Consider the following 19,233-nt stretch of genomic DNA (forward strand, 5'->3'; position numbering starts at 1 on the left):
TTTGGTATGGCTTTCTAGGTTTGGCATGAATCATGATGGGGTTGGAAACAGCTGTGGCTCCCGCGGGCAAGAAACGGCCAAGCTGATGGCTGCTCACATCACCATGAAAACCAACCCCTTCGTATGGTCTACATGCAGCAGGGATTATATCACCAGCTTTTTGGAGTAAGGAATCCATGTCATCTTGCCCTCCTTTCTACCTCACAACCAGTACACACCTCCAGACTCTCACAATCCCTTATGAGGAGTGGGTGAAGCCAAAGAAAAGCCCCCAAAGCACACAGCCCATGCACCTACTGTCTTGTCTCCCAGCACCCCTCCCCATCCCAAGAGGCATGTGCTTTCCTTCCTTCCTTTAGACATTCCTGCTAAAGATGCTAACTCTATTTACCCTGCATCTGTAAGACCTTTAATTAGCTTCCACACTTCCAGAAACTTCACACATAAATCTATAGCTTCTGGAGGCGTTCAGACGTTGCTGAAGTTCAGCTGAGAATCATAGGGAAGGTGGGGAAGGATTTGAAACAGAGCTGGGGCTGCACGCATATGCAGCTTCTGCAGACACCGAGGAGGAGAGATTAGAGATGTATGAGCAACTTAAGGTGTTTTTTGTCCAAAGCACCTTTAGAATCCAGGAGAAGGGATTTGGACTCCTAAGTCCCTGAGTTTTGATATTGTTACCTTTTGTTGTGGGCTTTTGCTGTGAGTTCAGGCCTTCCACAGGGTTTTTCTCAAGTTGGGATCTATTTTGCTGAGGTCTGTGGGAGGATACAGGCACTGCCTAATGGAAGGACTGGGTACTTAAATTACAAATGAGAGAAGCCAGTGTGTAAGATCATCGTGGCAGGAGCAAGCTTGAGCCAGTCTGAATACCAGACATTTAGGGTCACAGACCAAAGCTGTGATGCTGCCATTGTAACACGAAGGCAGACATCCCAAGGGGCTGCCCTCCATCCCACAGAGCTTGGCCATAGCAGCATGGCTTATCACCACATTCCACATCACGCAGCTCATGTTTGGCCACAGCAAAATCTGCCCTCCTCGCCCTTGACCCCTGGATGCACGGCAAGGCATGAGGATCGTCAGGAAAACATCGCGGCCGTTGTCCTTGTGTGACCCTGAGGTCTCAGCATGGACAGCAGCAAATCTGTGGCAGCCCCCATGGGAAATCACAGCCTGGAGAGCCCCATCCATGCCAGAGCTGTGGTGTGAATGAGACCCCAGGACATGGGGTCAGGGGAGTGGTGACAGGGGCTCTGATTTAAGGAGAGCTCTGAGCGGTGAGCAAGAGAGAGGGAAAGGCGTGTTTCTTGCAAAATTTGGATGTTCCTCCAAAGTTCTGGCATGCAGAAGGACGAGCTTGGAGAGCAGGGGCTCTCTTTGCTCAGCACCAGCAGCCACAGTTATGCAGCCACATGGTGGGAGGGCAGAAGTACCACCAACCCCTGCTTCTGCAAGCAGAACAGGGTTCTTGCACCCACCCACGTCGTGCCAAATGGGGTCTGCTGTACCTGGACTTAAGCAGGACAGCCAGGGGCTGGCAGCAGCCTGCAAAACATTGAGGTTAAAACTCTGAGAGCTGCATGTGCCAAAAGTGCTTCCCAAAACCCAGCCCTGGGGATGCAGACAGCAAGATTTCAGAGTGCTTTCTTAGCACTGATCGTGCTCAGAGGTTTCCCTACCAGAGGGCAGTAAAATTATCCCCCCAAAGCAGCCAAGCGTGTGTGAGCTGAGCCCCAAGCAGAGCCAGGTGTGCTGCTGCTCCTTCCCTGCAGTGCATTCCCAAAAGCTTTTCCAAACTCTGATTCTCCTCTCTTTGTTTCCAGCTCTGGGATGGGATTATGCCTGAACAACGCTCCTCCCAAGCAAGACTTTATCTACCCCACAGTGGCTCCGGGTCAGGCCTATGATGCAGATGAGCAGTGCCGTTTCCAGTACGGAGTTAAATCTCGCCAGTGTAAATACGGGGTAGAGAGCCTTCCTGCTTTACTATCGGTTCCCAGGGGGTGGAGGATTGGGGCTGCAAAGATCCATGGGGTCATTCCTCTGCTTTGCTAGCCTGCTTGTAATGAGGGGCACTTGCATGTTCCCTGTGAGCTTTCCACCTTGCTTCCCTGGGAGAGGACAGAGGAGGTCATTTCACATCCACAGAGGTTGGCTGCAGCCCAATTTCCATCAGATTATCCCATGGGATCTCTTGCCTTTGCCCTATGCCTTGGCTGCTGTTGAATGCCAAGGGCTGCTATTGTATCCCAAGCTGCAGTCCTCGCTTCCAGACTGCTCTGTCACTGGGGATTTAGTACACAGCCATACTTTTTGTGCTTCTTACTAGAAGTCATTGTGCTACACAGACCAACTTAGGAGGAGAAACTTATCTCTTCCAAAGGAAGTGGGGCATTGTGCTGTAGATGTGTCAGAGAGCTGCCCATCTAAATCCCCATTGCACTGTCATCCCTTGGGATCTGAATACAGGAAACCACTGAAAGAAAAGATTGTTTCAGGAGATTCCTGGGTCTCAGCCTGACGTTTTGCTGTATTTAACATACAGAACACTGCCGACTGAGCATAGTGGCAAGTGGAAGGTGTGTACACTTAAAGGCTAGTTGAACACCTTCCCCTCAAGAAAGCAGAGGATCCACCAGTGAGCATCTGTGTTTTCTGATGGACACACGTGTGTGTGTATCCACCCTGGCCCAAGCCCTGAAAAGCTGGAGAAGGATAAGACACTACAGATCAGATCAGATTTAGTTTCTTTTGCAACATCCCCACTGCCCATCCCCATGAGCAAACAAGCCCACTGTTTGCCATTGAAGTAATCCAGTATGAACCAATTTATCACTCTAAGTGTTCAAATGTGTAGTATGGCTTGATGCTAAACCTCCTCCCAATGATCTTAATAGCTCATCTTGGTGAACAGACACCTGAGTTTGGCTCTCCCAGAGTGCCCTGAAAGTAGAGTGGATGCAGAAGTAGGAAAAGTCCAAGTTGCACTACTGACTGCAGTCAGAGCCCTTCCTCATCTCAATCAGAGGCAGTGGAATGGAAGTTTTCCACGTTTACATGCCTGTTTCCTAGCTCATTTTTAACTTGGTCAGGCTTTTCCTGTATATACACGAGGATCACAAAAGCACAAGATGTCCTTGAGATGACCCTTCCAGCCCAGCCCTTCATGCGTGTTTGGGAGTAGCCCAAAGGGCATAGGAGCTCAAGTGAGTGCACATAAATCTGGGTAAATGTGTACATCCACCCATAAAAACAAACCGCAGGGCAGTGGTGCAAGCATGTCAGCATCCCTTTATTTTCTGGCTTTCTCCATCTCCATGCTAGCACAAAGCAAATTATTAATAGGCTTGATGATGATGGGGTGAAGAGATATGACTGGTGGAGCTAAGATGTCCATTCTGTTGGTGTCACAGTAGGATTGCAAGAGTTCCTATTTCCCAGTAGTTGTAATAGCTCTGGGAGTGCAACGTATTTTAGGGACATGGTTACTGCAGATGGTGGTGATGAGTTGACAACTAAAACTGATGATCTAGAGGTCTTTTCCAATCTTAATGATTCTATGATCCAATGAAGGGGTCAATGCCTTTTTAAGTTGGGAGAAAGATTGTCTTTTCCTTCATTACAGCTGTGCTTTTGTGCTAAGAGTTAGGAACCGAAACCCCATTGTGTCTAAGAACTGAGGTCTATTGGCACATTCTCCCCGGGTCACCCAGTGCCACCCTATCCTTGCAAACCCAGGAACGAGAGTGGGAGGCACAGGAGCCCTAAGCTCACATTTTCACCCCTCTTGGTGCCAGCTCTGAGGATTCCCAGTTGCCCAGCTGGCAGCCGCATGGTCACTGCATCTGTGCTGGAGATCTCTGTGAAACGGGGAGTTTTCCAAAGTCTTCCTTCAGTAAGAGTAGGAACAGGGCAGTAATGTGGCAGGGGACTCAGCTCTGCTTTTTAGCTGTTGCTTTGCAGTCTTCTGGTGTTGAAGTCCAGTCTGGCTGATGTTAGGGGCAGAGCAGGTCTGCGCTTCCTGATGTTGCAGCTGTAATGGATACGCAGGGTGTCTGCCATGGCCTTGCGGTTTGGGTGGGTTTTGAATTGACAAGTGGAGCAACCAAGGGAAGCTTTTTGTCCGAGAAGTCAGGATGGGTCAGGAAAGCCCCTATCAGGAGTTCCCAGTCCCTTCCATTCCATGGACCCAGCTGCACCCAGGACCTTGCAGAGAGGCAAGCAGAAATGCCAACTTCTGAGCCGCTCAGGGGCTCTGTCAGCATCTGGCATTGGTTTGACTGCTCTGAAAGCAGCTCTGAACTCTCCAGAGGAGTATTCCCTTCATGGCTGTTAGGCTGGCAGAAGATAGCAGATGTGATGTGAGGCCTTATGGGCTACACTTGCATTCCCAAGCAGCCTCAGCTTCCCTCTGAAGCAGATCTGGACCCATCTGGCAGGGGGATTTTCATGATGGGTGCTGCAGGATGGGTCCTTGTGCTTGGCCTCTGCAATGAAGACCCAGTAAAGGAAACGTCCCCAGCCCTGGGGAGGGGACTTGCTGCATTGCCCCAGCCTTGCAGCCCCAGCAGGGGGTGAATCCTGACCTCGGCTCTGTCTTTGTCTCTTTCTTCTTCCCTCCCCCTCTCTCCCCCAAAATCTTTCTCTTTCCAGGAGGTCTGCAGTGAGTTATGGTGTCTGAGTAAAAGCAACCGCTGCATAACCAACAGCATCCCTGCTGCAGAGGGGACCATCTGCCAAACCAACACCATTGAGAAGGGGGTAAGGAAGCCCAGGGCACAAGGCGAGTTGGCAGTGGGTGGGTGAATCCCTTGTCCAGTGATAACTGTGGTTATTGGGGAGTGCAAAGCTGATTCAAGAGCACCCACCATTCCCTGCACAATGGGAACCCAGCTGTGCCAAGGAGCACCAGGACCCCTGAGCACACTCAAATATCAGACCATTTTTCATGCTCTGCTGAGAGGGGAAGATAGGATTTTCCATGGCCATTTATTTTGAAAGCGAGTTTTGACTTAAGAATTGTTCATCTCTCTTCTTTCCCTGCACCTCTGACCCTCATTTGCACCAGCATAAAGTGAGTGTGAAATTATTAAAGCAAAGCGTTAATGACTCCCAGTGCCTTTGCAGCCTGTGTGCAATATTTGGGACAATGGAGAATCAGGACTGGGATATCCACCATAAAACAGACTCATGTTTTTCCACTAGAGGAAAAATAATTCCCAAGAAATTGAGGAAAAAAATCAGATCCTTAAGAAGCTGAAGAAGCTCGTGTGCAGGATGGCTTTGAGAAACACATTTTCCTTTAGAGTTCTCTTAGCTTTACTGGAAATTAGATCGAAAGGGATTAGGCAGCTCCTGGGGCTGCACGTCCCTGCTGCTCAAAATTCACCATGTACAAGAACAATCTTTTTCTCCTAGTGATTTTCTACCAGCTTCTGTCACTTTCAAATATTTCTGTTTCCCCCCACTTACTACTGATTATTTTCTGACTAGAGTGTGCATCCTGCACCAGCAGTCCCTGTGCTTCCATGCAGGGACACCAGAAGGGCTGTGCATGCTCTGCATGTGGTTGCACCTTTGCTAATGTGCTGCCGTGTAAGCAGCCAGCCATCCTGGGAGGTTTATTATTCCCTGCAGACTGTGCTGCCTGCAGAGAGCCTGGCTTGAAAGGAGCCGGGAGAAGCTGTGCCAGTAGCTCCAGGGTGGGTTATCAGCCCCTGGAAGGAGCACACAGCAGTTTCTTCCTTCCTGGGATTATCTCAGCCCCTGAGATGCTGTGTCTGGCATGGTGCCCAGAGAACAGCAGCGGGTCTGGCAGTATCCTGCTCCTTGCATCACTGTTGACTCCAGGGGGTGCAGGATCCTTTCCAGGTCCAAGGGAAATATTTCATAGACAAGTTTGCATGAGCATCCCTTGCTATCTCCGAGTACACAGCGCGTACAGATGGTGATGCTGTGACTCGGACTAAATGATGCCCTGGGAAAGTGAGTGCTCTCTGTGATGGCAAACATGGCTCTGAGGCCAGTACAGCCTAGAATTCAAATTTCGTGGGATCAAGTCTGATCCCAGGCCTCCTGTGTCCAGAGGAGGCTAGGGAGCTATGTGGGAGAAGGAGAGCGTGTCGTTCTCAAGGTCTTTGAAGCTCTGTCTCTCCCCAGTGGTGCTACAAGAGGGAATGTGTGCCCTTTGGCACCCGGCCGGAGGGTGTGGACGGTGCCTGGGGATCCTGGTCATCCTGGGGTGAGTGCAGCAGGACGTGCGGCGGCGGTGTGTCCTCCTCCGTCCGGCACTGCGACAGCCCGCGGTAGGTGTGCGTGCACGTGGCCATGCCTTGTCCTGGATGCTCGGGTCAGTGGGGAAGGTGACAGCTGCTCAGACAATCCCACTGCATGCTGGCAGTTAGGCATGCAAATTCCTCCAGGCAGAACCTGTCCTTGTAGTGGAAGCCTTGGTGTTCCCGTAGGTATCCATGCTGTCCAACCAATGCTGGCCTGGGGCAGCCGTCTGCCACCAGTGCTGGCTTGGCTGTCCTGAGCTGCTTTTTTCCTCTTATTCCCTGTTTGCCAGGCCTACAATCGGAGGGAAGTACTGCCTGGGGGAGCGGAAACGCTATCGGTCCTGTAACACCGATGTGAGTACCGTCAGGCTGTCATAGAGGAATGCCAAGGGGTCAACAGAGATTTGACGTGGGCAGGGAGCACTGTGCTGCAGTATGGAGGCAGCAGTGAGCCTTTTGCATGGCTCTGGGCTGTTAGGCACTGCCATGGGACTGCTGGGTTGTGGGGCTGGGGGAGGTGAAGCATGCTGTGCTGGCGGCAGTGGGGAAGAACCAAGCAGGACGGAGCACGTCTGCACCACCTGGTTCAGAGGGCAGATTGGTGTTACATGCTCAAGGGGCTTTGGCATCAAAAAGGGGCCCCAAAAGATAACAAGGAAAAGATCAGAGGCTTTCAGCACCACCACAGCAGCGGTTGCTTTGCACTCTGTGAGTGCAAGCCCAGCAGTCTCCCAAAACCCCAGTACAGCACCTGGCTTCCCCGGGGAGGGCGTTAGACCTCAGAGGGAACAAAGAGAAACAACTGTGTTGCAGGGTTACACAATTCAGCTTTGAATCTGGGAAATTACAGCTTTAATGTCCATGGGCTTGTAGTTAGGAAATAAGATGCTTCCCTGATGCCTTTTGCCATCCTACAGCATTGGGCAGGGGTCAGAGCTGGTGTCCATCTCAAATTACTGGTGCTATCACTGCTGGACCTGCAGCCACCTGGCACCCTAGCAGTAAGGCAGTGCTTCACCTATGTGCTCGTCTCTGTGGCTGCAGGACTGCCCGCCAGGGTCCCAGGACTTCCGAGAGCTGCAGTGTGCTGAGTTTGATAATGTCCCCTTCCGAGGGAAGTACTACACCTGGAAGACATACCGGGGAGGTGAGTGAGTGCTGCTTGTAGCATCCCAGGGCTGGAGCAGAGCCATGCGGTGCTTTGGGTCCCCCACCTCTTCCAGGACAGGTGCTGTGGTCCAAGTCCTCTAGTGGGCAGTAGGTCACCATCTCTTTGAGAACAGGTCCTGCAAGCTGTGTGCTGCAGGTTGCTAGGCTGCTCAGCAGACTGTTCTGTCATGCCCCCATCCTGCATCACTCAGCTCTGTGCAATTACTCTTCAACATCTTTCCTCTGGTAGAACCAGCAGTATGGGAGCTGTTAAGCTGCTTTCCTTGAGACTGACTCTCAATTACCAAGTAAACAAATACAGAGACAAAAAAAAATGAGTTGCTAAAGCAATGCAAAGTACCACTCTGTTTAGTTCAGGACCCTCTCCCTGGTACATGATGAAGGAGACAAAGGGGAGAGCTCTACCTTCACCACCAGGTAGAGCTTCAGCTCTTACCCAAGCAGAAGGGATCCAAACTTAGGGATCCTGCAGAATTCCCCCTTTCCAAGGTCAGTCCCCATGTGTCCTGCCTGTCTAGCAAGGAGAGGGGGTAGGTGGAGGCCTCTGTGGCAGAAATCTCTTAATAATGAGAAAGAACAGCACGTCTCCTTCTTGTAGTTAATGAACTTGACTGGGGAAATCCTTCACAGCTGTGTAAATAAGCACACCTCCCAGCAGGGCTCCTGCAGCCGGAGCAGATGTGCAGAGGCTGCAGGGGATGGATCAATAAAAATGTAATAAAATTGCAAAGCAGTCAGTCACACAAAGACCCCAATGGATGCCAAGGTGGAAGATAACCCTGCGGCTGGAGCTGCCCTTGCTCAGACCTCTTTCTTCCCCAGTGATCTGAGCCCAGGGGATGGTTTACCAGTTGCACATCAGCCTTTGTATTTTAATCTGGCCCCAAATGATTTCTGCTTTGGCTTTCAAATTAGCCCCTTCCTCTCACTGCTTCCCCTCCCATAAAATAAGGTGATGAAATGTGTCCTCTTCCTGGGAGGCTGTGAGTGTTGGCACAGCCATGTCTTGAAGGGATGTGGGAGTTCCTCCTGTCAAATCTCCAGGTTGGCTTTGGGTGATGGTCACAAGGAGCTGCATTATTTCGCATTTACTATTTAGTGTCAGAGGATATCACTGTCTTCCCATGCAGGGGTGCAGGGAAGGAAATGCAGGCATTACAAGTAAGGGACTGGAAGTGATGTGTTCCTTGTTTCTGGGACCCAGCACCAAGCAGCTTCTACTGATGTGAACAGCATGGGCCGCTCATGCTGGGCCCTTGGATGAGCTGGGATCACAGTGGCACTAAGGGGGCCATTCCTGTCCCCTACCCCAACAAATTCTTTGCCCAAGTGTGAGTGATGTGGCAGCACAGACACTCACCTGCCCTTCTGCTGGTAACGTCGCTGTTCTGCAGGATGTTTTGGAGCATATGTCCATATACCAGGAAACATTCACCACTCTGGCTGAGCCTCTTCCCCAGCTGAGCTCAGCCACTGCACCCTGCAGCCACCCTGCTGCTGAAACACACAGTAGTGTGAGGATGCCATTCACCCATCAGGCTCACAGTGATGTCCCTCTCTGGATGGGAAACATCCCAGGCACACAGGGCACCAGTCCCATGGGCATTTTGGGATGGGACCAAGCCACCCACTGAAGCCTGGTGTCAGCCACAGAGACACTGTGGACTGAGGTTGAGTTCTCCATGGGGCCACACGGTGCTTTCCTGGTGGTGATTTATGACGGTGCTGCAGCTCAGACCCCAGGAACGAAAGGCAGCCCCAGCGAGAAGTGCTGAGCTCAGCCTTTCAGAGCTCAGCAGTCAGCAGATACCTCATGGAATGCGGCTTTAATTGTTTGTTTATTTTGTTTTATTCGCTTAGTTATTCATTTTGCTCTTGGCGGATGCAAGAGCCAAGGGAGGGAGGAATGGCTTACAGGGTTGGGAGAGGGCTGGCGAGGAGCAGGGGCTTGCAGAAAACAGGAGATTGCTCATCAGAAACTGTAATGCGCTTTAATTCCACTATGGGACAGAGCAGGCAGGAGGAACAAAATATCCTTGGAGGCACAGCACAGCAGGTAAAGGTCGGTACCCACAGCAGATCCCGCTCTTACGGACCATGGACTGCTCATCCCACTGAGCACTGAGTTCTGTGAGTTTTCTGGGTCACACTTTCACTGTCTTCCGTGGTAGCTCTGGTACTGCAAGGGTGCAGCAGAAGTTGGTTTTCCATAGGGAGGGCCAATGGAGCACCTTCTCCAGGGGATTGCCCAGGCATCCTGCTCCACAGCATGCCTGCAAGCAGCTGAATTCCCTTCTCCTGTCTCCTCCTGCTCTTCCCTCCCCCCGGGTGGGGCTTGGTGGGGGGGGGGGCGCGGGCGGGCTGCGTTTTGGTGCTCCCAGGCACAGCTGGGCCACCCCTCCCCTCCATCTGCCCCTTTGATGTGTAATAACGATTTGCAGATTTAGAAGATTTCGGTTGCTGCAATGTAGGGGCTTCCCAGCTCTGGCAGGCAGCTCATGACCGCCTCCAGTGCCTGCAGGAGCAAACTGCCAAGATCTGGGGATGCTTCTCTCTGCTGGGGTCCTCTTTGGCCAGTTCAGTAAAATCTAAAGATAGCACAGAGGAAGTTTCTCTGCTCAGTTCTCTGCTCCCAGCTTCTTTCCTCCCTAACCAGTCCTGTTCCCAAGCACCATAAGGCAATATCTACAGACCCAGCCTTCTTCCTTAGCTGGTGCCCACCTCTAACTTGAGCATCCTTCCCCTTCCTCCTCACCTTGCTGTAGTTTTCTTTGCTGGGAAGGACTCAGTTCCCATCAGTTCTGAACAGAAACAAAAGCTTCCTCTGGCCATATGGTCTGGAACTAAGGATGGACATAGGCTGTCCAGTTCCAGCCTTTGGGGTGATCCTGGACAAACTGCTTATGAGCTGCTGACTCAACTTTCCTGTCTGTAAAATGGACTCAAGGGTCTCAATAGCCTTTGCAACGTGCCAGGTGACCCAGAAGTGACTGACACCACATAAGAGCAGGTCAGTTTGTTTCCTTCCCTGTCACATACTGCCCATGTTTCCTGGATGGGCAGGAAGATAAGTGTATCAGCATGTTTCAGTGTCCAGTTCAGGGGGTCTCACCTTGCTACTGGTCCATACAGTGTCTAGGTATTGCTATGGGTCCCTCTGCATGGCAGGGATGTCATCCTGAGCACCCAGAGCTGGGTGACAAGCAGGATGAGGCCATGAGGAGGCCGAGGGCGAGGTCTGCCTCTCTGCATCTTTTCTTTCTCTCCTTTGACATCATTTAAACCTCAGCATCTTTCCTAGGAGGGGTGAAAGCCTGTTCCCTCAACTGCCTGGCCGAGGGCTTCAACTTCTACACGGAGAGAGCTGCAGCTGTGGTGGATGGGACGCCGTGCCGGCAGGACTCCAACGACATCTGCGTCAATGGGGAATGCAAGGTGGGACAGGCTTAGTGTGAGGGCAGAGCCAGCATGGTTACCGATGACACTGTGGTGTGGTGGCATGCCCAAAGGACACGATGCCATCCAGAGAGATCTGGGTAGGCTCGAGCAGTGCCCCCAGGAGAACCTCATGTGGTTCAACAAAGCCAAGAGCAAGGTCTGCATCTGGATCGCTGCAACCCCCACTACCTATCCAAGCTGGGATATGTTAAAGGATTGAATAATAGATTCATAGCATGATTAAGTTTGGGAGTGGGCTTCAGGGCCCCACCAGGATGGCTAATATCGCACTGCTCCTTTTCCAGCATGTGGGCTGTGACCGTGTCCTGGGCTCTGACGCCAAGGAAGACAAGTGCCGTGTGTGTGGGGGAGATGGCAGCTCCTGTGAGACCATTGAGGGCATCTTCAACCAGTCACTGCCGGAGGGAGGTAGGGAGCAGGCAGCCAGCATCACCCACCCTGGGATCCTGTGGCTCACCATGGCCACGTTGGTGACACCAGCACCTGGGGACACATGGGACAGGGAAGGACGCCCCAGGGAAACAGTGGGAAGGGCTGAAATCAGGGAGTGCATTGCTCCCCTCTGATGACAGTTGGTACCCAGGTGCCTGGCTCCAAGTTCCTGCCCCTCTTCCCGTTCTGTTTAATTGCAGAAGGTGGCTAAATAAGCACCTCTGCTCTGCCACCATCTCATTTTGTGTTTCAATCCCCAGGTAACAGGTGACATGCACTGCTGATGGGATGGGGCTGGCTGTGGGCTCGCAGGTTGAGCCCCCTGCTCACCACCCCGTGGTGTCTTGCAGGTTACGAGGAGGTGATCCAGATCCCCAAGGGCTCTGTCCACATCGACATTCGGGAGCTGAACCTCTCCATCAACTACCTAGGTGAGGAGGGCTGGGAGATGCTAAAATCCCAACCAGACTCTGCTTGGCCAGCCCTTAGCCCTGTCATTAGCAGAGGTCCTGGCTTGGTGCATGGGCATAGGAGAGCAGTGGGGTTTGCTAGCAGGGATTCTTGTCCTGACTCAGCCACAGCTCTCTGCAGCTCTGCCTCCATCCTGTGCTCACCACACAGCAGCATAACACTGAGCAAACCCTGCACCCCACTTGGCACTGCCTGGGGCTCCTTGGCGTTCCCCCTACTGCTAGCATGTTGGTCTGGGGATTAAAAATAGACCTTCTCATATTTTCCTCGGGCTTCATTTTCCAGCCAGGCTCCAGCTCGCTTTTTTTGCAGTGGGCTTTTTTCTTTCCCCTTGTCTTCCTTTTCTGTCCTTTGTGTGATGTGCACCAATCAAAGATGGGTGGGCAAGGTACTTGAATTCCCCCCAGCAGCTCTCCTGAAGCTGGGTCAGGGGAAGGTGGCCGTGGGGTCCCCTGGCTGTGCCCCCCAGGACAGTTCTCTTGGTTCAGAGATGCTCCAGGTAAATTGAGGACACCTCGTGTTCATTCAAGCTGGATTTCTGTGCACTGGAGGCACAGCCCAAGCTCATATCTCTCTGCTGCCACCGAGGACTGTCCATGCACCCCAGGTGGGAAGAGAGGGAGCATCCTTTATCCTCAGTACTACAGAACTTCCTCTCTGTCCCTGATGACAGTGCCAGCGGTGAGGGCAGGGGTGAGGCAGATGTGGACGCAGATGTGTCAGAGGCAGAGCATGGGAATGTGGGCGAGTGCCGGTCTCCCTCTAGTGCCTCTCATAAGCAATCGCAGCCGGGCTACTTGCCTTCTCCAGCAGCCCTGATCCAGTGTGCACAGCTGGATTTGAGCCTGCCTTCTTGGCCACAACTTGTTCCACTGCCGTGTGTCCCATCACTGCCCCGAGCAGCTGGTCCAGCTCCCTGCAGCATCATATGATGGCTGGACCAGACGATCTTAGAGGTGTTTTCTAACCTTAATGATTCTATGATCCCACCTGTTCCCACTGTGGAAAATGAGGCTGAGTATATTTATCCTCCCACATAACAATGCTCTGAGCCAGGCAGATGAGATGTTGGATGCATGTGGATATGGGTACATGTAGGACAAGAGGTGATGGCCTTAAGTTGCACCAGGAGAGTTTCAGGTTGGATGTTAGGAACAATTTCTTCTCTGAAAGAGTGGGCAGACATTGAAACAAGATGCTCAGTAGAGTGGTGGGGTCACCATCCCTGGAGATGTTCAAGAACCATGGAGATGTGGCATTGAGGAAAATGGTTAGTGGGCTTGGTGGTGGTTGGTTGTTGGACTGGGTAATCTTAGTGGTCTTTTCCAAGTTTAACTCTCCTCTCCTCCCCTCTCCTTTCCTCTCCTCTCCTCTGTTGATGTGGGCATGTGCTTTGCCTTCCTGCTGACTCTGGCTCCCCTGTCCTGGCAGCATTGAGAGGTGATGCTGGTGATTACTACATCAATGGGAAGCTCTCCATCGACCCACCACGACGCTTCGACATTGCGGGCACCACCTTCCACTACAGGAGATCCCCAGACGAGCCTGAGTCCCTGGAGGCCCTGGGGCCCACCAATGTCACCCTCTTTGTCATGGTTGGTAACAGCACATTCCTTTGTGCCCCCACCAGACCTTGTCTAAAGGGACTTTGTGGTGTCTACATTGGAATTAGAGATAACCAGCCCCTGTCCTTGCTGCTCAGTGTGAAAGGGGTGCAGGGATCAAAGGTAAATTGCACTAAATTCTCAGGTCTCCATCCATTAATCTGCCAAGATATGGAAATACTCATTTTGAGAGTGCACAGGATCTTGTTCTCTGATTATGTCACCTTCATGCCTGTTCCAATGTCACCTCTGGTGGCTGCTATGTCCATGATGGAAGGGGCTGAAAGAGGGAAGGGAAGAGATTTCAGCCGCCCTGAATTCCAGACAAGACACTGTGGCTTGGGGGCACCATCAGAACAACCACAGCCATGCTGGATTCTGTGGCACTGATGTGTTCTCCACAGGTCCTCGTGAGGACAGAGCTGCAGGGGATCCGGTACAAGTTCAATGCTCCCATCAGCAGAGATGCGTCCAACCAGTACTCATGGCACTACACCCCGTGGACCAAGTGCTCAGTGCTGTGTGCAGGAGGTGAGGTTTGACCTGGTGTCAGCAGAGGGAAGCTTTCCCCTGGATCCCTTGGGCTGCTTCCCATGATGGCTGACACAAGGGTTTGCATCAGGTCTTATTGTAGAATCATTTGAGTTGGAAGGGACCTCTGAAGGTCGTGTAGTCCGTCTCAGTGGCTATGGAGAGCTTGGATGAGAGTGAGAATGGAGAGCCCTTGAAAAGCAAAGCCTAATAATGTTTCCTGCTTAAAGCTAAGGCCCCTGACCTGCTCTTGTTTGCTAGACACCAATTGAGGCTGATGTTTCCATCTCCTCTGCCAACTGTGCCCACTAGTTCTTCCTGAAAGGTGTCAAAAGACAAACTTTAGGATTTTTTTCAAGGGCAATATCATAGAAGAGTGGAATGGCTTAGCTTGAAATGAACCGTAAAGATTATTTAGTTACAACCTCTTCCACAAGCTCTGCTGGATGCTGTCCGCACAGCTCTCTTGGAGATGCTGGAGGGAAAGGAGGCCTTGATTAGGAATAGAGAAACGTGTTCCAGGTTGATAAGGTGCAGCAAGTGGCAGTGCCTGCAGCCTGGCTCAGCTCAGTCCTCAGCCTTGGTCTCACCCCATTGCCTCCTTCTCTCGGCAGGCAGCCAGATCCAATCTGTCGTGTGCAGGAAACTCTCCGACAGTTCAACAGTCTCCAACCATTTCTGTAGCCCTGAAACCAAAATGCTGGAGCGGCAGAGGCCGTGCAACACCGAGCCGTGTGCCCCTGCGTGAGTACCACAGGTGGAGGGAGCATGGATAGAAGAAGGTGAAATCCTCCCCTCTGCCCCTCCCAAGTCACAGTCCTCTGCTGCAGTCCCTAAGGATGACGCTACTTGGGGAGATGTCTGCTTCACACCCTTTCCATCTTTGCTTTTCTCTCTATCCCCAGCTGGGTGATTGGGAACTGGTCCGAATGCAGCCGAAGTTGCAATGAGGGCGTCCGTACACGCAGTGTCTTCTGCAAGCGTAAGATCTCCGCCACTGAAGAGAAGACTTTGGATGATGCCTCCTGCACCCAACCACGGCCAAAGATGCTGGAGCCTTGCAATAACCAGACGTGCCCTCCAGAATGGGTCGCTCTGGACTGGTCTGAGGTAAGTGCTCATCCACTGCTCTCAGCTGCCCAAGGACGTAGGATGGTGTAAGTCACTGGGGTAGAATCATAGAATCATAGAATCGCCTGGTTGAAAAGGAGCACAATGCTCGTCCAGTTCCAACGCCCTGCTGTGTGCAGGATCACCAACTAGCAGGCCAGGCTGCCCAGAGCCACATCCAGCCTGGCCTTGAATGCCTCCAGGGATGGGGCATCCACAGCCTCCTTGGGCAACCTGTTCCAGTGCATCACCACCCATCACCACTGGTGATGCTGCCCATGGAGAGAGTGACATGGGGAGTTGTCCTTTTAGCAGACAGGAGCATTGGTGGGCAATGCTACCACTCTCTCTGCTCCTTGTTGCACGTCTTGATTGCACTCATGTCTCCTCCCTGCAGTGCACCCCAAGCTGTGGGCCAGGTTTCCGCCACCGCATCGTGCTCTGCAAGAGCGGCGACCACAGTGCAACACTGCCCACCTCCCAGTGCCCCGAGGGCTCCAAACCCCCCACCAGCATGAGGTGCAACCTGCGACGCTGCCCACCCCCACGCTGGGTGACCGGCGAGTGGGGAGAGGTATGGATGCTCCCTCCCTTATCCCCACAAATCCCACGTGAGCCTTTTACCCGTGCCCTTGGTGGCATGGCTATCAACATGTCAGCGTGACATAGAGTTATCCCCACATCTCCCAGCCCTGCTGGCTGGAGAGATGCCCTGAGGCATTTGCAGAATGTGCCATGAATTTCTGAGTGTCCCCTGCCAGGTTGGCAGTGCTCTCTCCCCTCCAGCCAGGTAGAGATTGAGCGTTCCAGCTGCTCTGCAGCACAAAAGGTGAATGTGAGTTAAAACAAAATTTAAAAAAATGAAAATTTAAAGTAATAATAATAAAGGGGCCAAGTGCCACCTCCACATGGCACATTTGGCAAACTTCTGAACCCCCCACCGGCCCATAATCCCTTAGATCTATGGCTTCAAACCTCACTGCTACCCAACAAGGATGGGTGTCCTGCCATGGCAGTGGGACTGGGTGCTGCCCACCCCTCATTCACGTCCTGGGGACTACACAATGTCATCAGAGAGAGCTCAGTGACCCTGGGGCACAGACATCTCTTGTTCTATGTGCACATGGAGCAGGCACAAACCCACTGTCGAAGACTGAGCCCCAAATGTACCAGCACCCTCCCAGCCAAGCTATAGGGTAAAGGGACACCTTGTGACAGTATGACCATAGCTGGAACATGGCAGCAGCACTGCAGGTGTCTAGGCACAATTCAGTGTGTGTGCAACCACAAGGACACCTGGCGGTCACTGTAAGCTCAGCTGTCCCTGTGTGGGACACAGCTCATCCCTGGGACACAATGGTGTGCTGGAATGGCTGCAAGTGAGGCTACCATCGTTCCCTCCAGCATGACAATGCTGGCATCCCTTTTGACTTGGGAGCACAGGAGGGCTAGGAAGGGGTAGTGGGTCAAGGCTGCACGGACAGACTATTGCAGAGAACCCTGGAGCTTTGGATCAAGATTCTGGGAAGCAGGACTGGAGCTCTCAGCTGTGCCACTGCTGCCAAGAGAAGGAACAATTGCTTCAAGCACCCCTTGCACCTCCTGGGAGCTGCTGGGCCCTCTTCCCCCACATCACAGTGTTGTGTTCTTCCCCGGCAGTGCTCTGCACATTGTGGCCTTGGCCAGCAGCGACGATCCGTCCAATGCCTGGCTCACACCGGGCAGCCCTCCAGCGACTGCCTGGAGACCCTGCAGCCCCCCGGCATGCAGCAATGTGAGACCAAGTGCGAGTCAGGACCCACAGACAACCCTGAAGGTAAGGGAGGCAGTGGGACTGGGGGAAAGCTCTGAGCCCCACCAGCTTCAAAGCCACAGGGTACAAAGGCACAGCTCTGGGTGCAGTGGGGTGAGGCTATGGGGCACACTCAAAGCTGTATCCTGTAGGCGAAGGCCAAACTGGTCGCCATGACCATGATTGGTGAAGTAACAGAGAGGTATCTTTCTGAGCACCAACACATCCTGCTGCTCCATAGCAAACAGCCCACGGGAGCTGGACTGCAGGAGCTTGAGGGGGAATGGTAAAAGCCACCACACGGGGCTCCTCGTCCTGGGCTCATCTGTAACTCCACTCTGTTTTGTGACCCATCCAGAATGCAAGGATGTGAACAAGGTGGCCTACTGCCCGCTTGTCCTGAAGTTCAAGTTCTGCAGCCGGACCTACTTCCGACAGATGTGCTGTAAAACATGCCAGGGGCACTAGGAACACGGTGACCCCACGGGAAAACTGGAAGGCAAGAGGTGTGCCGGAGGGCCACCGAGCCAGGCCCTTCCTCTCGCCACGGGAACCTTCCCCTGGGTCCAACACAGACACTGATCGTGCTTCCAGAGGGAGCCGGCGTCACCCCACCTGTCCCCCAAAGACACGCACCTTTCGTCCCCGAGCATCCCAACGGCAGGATCCCAGTTAAACCACTGCTGGCTGCTGCAGAGACCACGGCCAAGCGCGAGAGGAGCAGGTCAACGTGGTGGGAGAGGGAGAAGCTGGGCAGAGCGCGGCAGCAGGGACATTACTTGAAATTCTGAGACTGTTATTTATTTTGTAGCGGACCCAGGTCCTGCAGGTACCGAAGTTCCCACATCCCGAGGGCTGGGGACACGGGGACGAGTTTTCAGGTGCCACGGGTGATGTGCTTCTGGGTGCTGGATGGAGATGAGCTGCCTTGGGGTGCGGGGTGGGAGCAGGGCTGTTGGCTTCGTCATTTGCACCCCATCACCTTGGGACCTGCAGAGGGTGATGGAGAACAGTGAGCGGAGCAGTGACACCAGTTTAACTGGGAGAGGGAGTTCTTCCAACTCTCTTAACAGCCTACTTCGACTGGGGCTTCCCTCTATTTTTCCTAAAAGCCCTTGTCACTATTATGACTATTTTTTTATTCTGGAGGCACCTCAAAGCACAAGCTGTCAGGGCTGAGGCATGCTCGGGATTGCACGATCCCTTATGGGGCGTTGAGAATGTGCTGGGCTGCAAGAAGAAAGCCAGGGAGGATACAGGAGGAGAACTCATGGCCACAGTGTCCCCATGGCCAAGCCATGAAGTGGGATAAATCTGTGCCTGGCCCTGGCTGGCTCCTCCCCAGAGAATGCCGTGGCCTCTGAAGGTGCTTTCCCTCTAAGTGTGCTTTGCCTCCAAAGGTGCTTTGCCTCCAATGGTGCTCTGCCTCCGCTGGCATCTCACTGCGTGCCCCTCAGGGTGCCAATCCCAATGCCACCCCCAGGAGACCTCCAGCCACGAGAAGAGAGCAGGTTAACGTTCTTCCAGATCCCCTCCTCCTGGCCAAACCCACCCATCTCCACAGGCCATAGCAGCCTGCAGGAGAAGATCCGAATTTGCAATGTACCAAGCATGTGCTTCTTGTTACTAGTATTATTTTGGGGCCTTTCTGGCATCACAAAGAGGAGAAACCTTGTCCCAGGCCATGCTCTGTTCTCCATGGAGGTCATCCTCAGGGTGCAGGGTGCAGGGTCAGCCCTTTTTCCCAGAGGAGACCCCTCCAGCCCTGATGTGTTCCTCTCCTGTCTGTATTTTTCCCTGCTCGGAGCTGATTGCAGCTTCTCTGGTGCTCAGCAATTCCCTTTGGCTGGCGAGCAGGTGTGGGTTTGTCTTCCTTCCCAGTGCAAAGCTCCATTCTGACGTTTTGGGAGGGGGTGTTTTCACCTTTTTATATAGATATATATAATGAAAAAAAAGTGTTTAAAATACTAACTCTGAGGAGGAGCGACGTAACGGCATGATTTATAATAAAGGAGTAGCTACGATCCCAGGTGCAGCTTCTGGTCCCAGTGTTATTTCTCCACTGGAAAGCCTCAGTCCTGGGTGACCCCTGGCCCCTACGTCAGGCAGTGTGATGCTGCTTTGCTGATGCTGGAAGAGGGATTTGTGCACAAAAAGAGGTTCTAAGGGGTTCCCCGCATCCCGAGGGACCACATCAGGTTTGGGGGTTTGCCCAGAGCTGCTGCATGATATGAAGGAACCAACTTCTCCTTGGCAGATCCCAAGGTATGAGGAGATCGCTAAGGCTGGTTTGGGATTTTAGAGGTTTTTTTCAGGAACCAACAGTGCAAGAAATGGAATAAGAGTGGGTAATGGAGCAGAGATGCTGTGTTGCTGCCCAGCT

At 52.8% G+C, this 19,233-nt stretch overlaps 1 protein-coding gene across 1 annotated transcript in view; it reads left to right on the plus strand.

The window, feature by feature from the left end:
- ADAMTS10 (ADAM metallopeptidase with thrombospondin type 1 motif 10) overlaps window positions 1-18,874 on the plus strand; it is a 47,202-nt gene extending 28,328 nt beyond the window's left edge. Inside the window, exons 10-25 of the mRNA XM_042837000.1 lie at window positions 19-165; window positions 1,827-1,968; window positions 4,657-4,764; window positions 6,163-6,308; window positions 6,572-6,635; window positions 7,326-7,428; window positions 10,753-10,886; window positions 11,195-11,318; window positions 11,693-11,773; window positions 13,245-13,408; window positions 13,822-13,948; window positions 14,563-14,692; window positions 14,854-15,058; window positions 15,456-15,632; window positions 16,718-16,874; window positions 17,209-18,874. Coding sequence (XP_042692934.1) covers window positions 19-165; window positions 1,827-1,968; window positions 4,657-4,764; window positions 6,163-6,308; window positions 6,572-6,635; window positions 7,326-7,428; window positions 10,753-10,886; window positions 11,195-11,318; window positions 11,693-11,773; window positions 13,245-13,408; window positions 13,822-13,948; window positions 14,563-14,692; window positions 14,854-15,058; window positions 15,456-15,632; window positions 16,718-16,874; window positions 17,209-17,318 — 2,119 coding nt within the window. The 3' untranslated portion in view covers window positions 17,319-18,874. The remainder of the gene's footprint in view (window positions 1-18; window positions 166-1,826; window positions 1,969-4,656; window positions 4,765-6,162; window positions 6,309-6,571; window positions 6,636-7,325; window positions 7,429-10,752; window positions 10,887-11,194; window positions 11,319-11,692; window positions 11,774-13,244; window positions 13,409-13,821; window positions 13,949-14,562; window positions 14,693-14,853; window positions 15,059-15,455; window positions 15,633-16,717; window positions 16,875-17,208) is intronic.
- The last annotated feature ends 359 nt before the right edge of the window (window positions 18,875-19,233 follow it).

This window comes from Centrocercus urophasianus, unplaced genomic scaffold (assembly GCF_019232065.1).
Source record: "Centrocercus urophasianus isolate 14NV4802_14NV808 unplaced genomic scaffold, USGS_Curo_1.0 seq_66, whole genome shotgun sequence".
Classification (NCBI taxonomy): domain Eukaryota; kingdom Metazoa; phylum Chordata; class Aves; order Galliformes; family Phasianidae; genus Centrocercus; species Centrocercus urophasianus.